The 3,217-nt window shown below is 32.9% G+C and overlaps 1 protein-coding gene across 1 annotated transcript; it reads left to right on the top strand.

Annotated features, from left to right (window-relative positions):
• Positions 1-230: 230 nt before the first annotated feature.
• Positions 231-2,297, top strand: LOC108458452 (UDP-glycosyltransferase 73C12-like). Its single transcript, XM_017757858.2, has one exon. The coding sequence runs from the start codon at positions 723-725 to the stop codon at positions 2,169-2,171; it is 1,449 nt and encodes a 482-aa protein (XP_017613347.1). The 5' UTR covers positions 231-722; the 3' UTR covers positions 2,172-2,297.
• Positions 2,298-3,217: the final 920 nt, after the last annotated feature.

Raw genomic sequence — 3,217 nt, 5'->3', positions numbered from 1 at the left:
AGGTCTAATTCTAATAACTATTAGAATTTAAAGTACATTAAAATTTTATCTTGATCATGAGGAACATACACTTAATAAAATATTCATAACAAATATATATTTTAAAATACTTATTTCAATTTTAATAGTATATTTAATTTGTAAAAATAGTGATAAACTTAAAAAAATTCACATTTTTAAATTTTCCAGTGACTCATTATGTAAGATTGTAAATTAAATTATTGCATAAAATAAACTTAATAAACTTATTATAAAAAAATCTGCAAAACACCATTATAAATTACATAAAAAAACATACACATGTTAAAATTTTATGATATATTGTAAGTAATAATATGATTTAACAAAAATAACTTTATAAGACAATTATTTTGTGAGTCCAATTAACCACTCACTCCCATGGTGATATTTCCAAGAACTTCCGAGTCAGACTTGGACTCCAAGTACTTTTAATTATTAGCATTAGATTGGAATCTTCAAGGACTTCGACTCCAAGTAATATTATCTTTTAGGCCGCAAACTCGGCCACTCATTCTGAAATAGAGTTTACTTCGGAAAGGTCCCCACGATTCTGTCATTTCAACCCAAAATGGACAAAATATGGTTACGTGTTCTCTTACATCAGCAGCCAACTATCATATTCTAAAAATTAGCCCCAAACTTTGCTTATATAACACATTTTGGCACTCTTCTATTGTCAGATCACGTCCACGGTTCCTTTAATGGCTCAAGGTCACTTTGTCTTGATCCCTTTCATGGCTCAAGGACACTTGATCCCCATGGTAGATATTGGTCGACTGTTAGCGCAGCGTGGCGTGACTGTTACTATAGTTACAACACCTTACAATGCAGGCAGAGTCCAAAAATCAGTGGCCCGGGCCATTGAATCAGGGCTCCCCATACGTTTACTGCAACTCCAGTTTCCTGGCAAAGAAGTAGGACTGCCAGACGGGGTTGAGAATATAGACATGTTGCATTCAATGGAGGACTTGATCAAATTCGTCAGTGCCGCAAACAAGATGGAAGAAGCAATGCTGAAATTATTTGAGAAGCTAACACCACGCCCCAATTGTATTATTTCAGACATAAACCTGTTTTACACCCGCAAAATCGCTACCAAGTTCCAAGTTCCAAGGATATCCTTCCATGGATTTTGTTGCTTCTGTCTTCTTTGTTTGCGGAATATACAGTCCTCAAAGATAAATGAGACTGTAACCTCTGATTCTGAATACTTCACGGTGCCTGGTTTGACCGACAAGGTGGAATTTACTAGAGTCCAGTTGCCTCTTGACAATGATGGATCCTGGAAGGAAATTTTTGAACCGATGTGGGAAGCTGACCGAGCATCATATGGAGTTGTCATAAATACCTTCGAAGAGCTGGAATCAGCTTATGTCAAAGAGTACAGGAAGGAAAAGAAAGCTTGGTGTATTGGTCCAGTGTCTCTCAGCCACAAAGATGAGTTGGATATGGCTGAAAGAGGTAACAAAACTTCAATCGATGGGCAGAAGTGTTTGAAGTGGCTTGATTCTCAACAACCCGGCTCTGTAATCTATGCTTGCCTTGGGAGCATAGGCACTATAAAGTGTCCAGAACTGATAGAGTTAGGATTGGGGTTAGAGGCATCGAACAAGCCATTCATTTGGGTCCTAAGAGGAAATAATCCAACGGCAAGCGAAGTATACAAGTGGATTAAAAGGAATGAATTCGAAGAAAGAACAAAAGGAAGAGGGCTTGTGGTTGTGGGATGGGCTCCCCAAGTACTCATTTTGTCACACCCAGCAATAGGAGGCTTCCTAACTCATTGTGGATGGAATTCAATAATCGAAGGCATTTCTGCTGGTGTCCCTTTGATAACATTTCCATTCATGGGAGACCAGTTCTGCAACGAGAAACTTGCAGTACAAATACTGAAAATTGGAGTCAACCTTGGGGCTAACAAGCCTACGATGCTGGGAGATGAGAAATCTGGGTTCATTTTAAACACGGAACATGTTAAAAATGCAATAGACAAACTGATGGAGCAAGGAAATGAAGGAAAAGAGATGAGAAAACGAGCCAAAGAATTAGGTGATGAGGCGAATAAAGCAGTTGAAGTGGGGGGGTCTTCTTACATGAATATTACACTGTTAATACAAGATATCCTCCAACAATCTCAGGAAATGCGTTAGGATTTGGTTCAAACCTGATCGGATGGCCACAACTGGGTATTTATTTCCCTTTTGATGTAAAACTGTAAAAACTAGAATAATGCATCAAAACATCAAATTAAAGCAAACTACGAAATTTTTTAAAAATTAAGTGTTGAAGTGAAAGTTGAAAAAACTAGAATAATGCATTTAAAAGTTGTTATATTGTATTTATTTATTTCATTGTCGAAAATTTTATTTCTTTTTAATTTTGAAATTTTAGATTTGAAACATAATAAATAAATTATTGAAATTTTTATCTCTTGATAATGTCAATTGATTTATTACTATAATATTGATATTAATTAATTTAATTTCCTTCTAAATTTTGAAATTTTATTTTACATTTCTAAATCATTCTTAACAAAATCAACTCAAATAATTCATATTTAATAATTGTCAACTAAACTTAAAATTTTTTTATTATATAATCTTAAATCTTCCATGTTAAAGTATTTAAAAAACATTGCAATTAATTAAATTAATTACTTGTTTTTCGTTGGGGTAAAAAAGTGATGAAAATAATTTTGGGTTTTATTTGACATGGAAGATAAAATTAATTAATTTGATTAATTGCAAGTATTTATTTTCCTTTGCTTTTAGCTTAGTATGGGAGATTCGAGAATGAATTATATGAAACTGTGATTCCACATCATTCCTATCCCTTTCCAATAAGAGAATGACAAATCATATTTTTTCTCTTGATTTTTAGCATTTTTAGTTGGATTTGAATTTTTTCAAGAGGAAAAGGCCGAAAATCAGGAGTAAGAATCTGATTTGTCTTGGAAAGAAATAGAGATGACATGAAATCACGGTTTCATACAATCTTTTCTCTGGGAGATTCAAGATTAGACAATTATGTAAGTTGAGTTATTTGATTAGATTTTAATCTGTAAACATAAAAATAAAATTTTTAATTTTAGAGAAGATTGAACTAAATTAATTAATTTCAATATTATAGTAACAAATCGGGTGAGACCATTAATAAATAAAAATTTCAAAAAAATTTAATCAATTTTAATGTTTTG

The sequence above is a fragment of the Gossypium arboreum genome, chromosome 4 (assembly GCF_025698485.1).
Source record: "Gossypium arboreum isolate Shixiya-1 chromosome 4, ASM2569848v2, whole genome shotgun sequence".
Lineage (NCBI taxonomy): Eukaryota > Viridiplantae > Streptophyta > Magnoliopsida > Malvales > Malvaceae > Gossypium > Gossypium arboreum.
Note: the sequence above shows the minus strand (reverse complement) of the source record. Positions and strands in the feature narration are given on the sequence as shown.

Bases quoted from the DNA above. Each gene is read 5' to 3' on its own strand.
- LOC108458452 (XM_017757858.2), top strand. From the start codon at position 723: ATGGCTCAAGGTCACTTTGTCTTGATCCCTTTCATGGCTCAAGGACAC.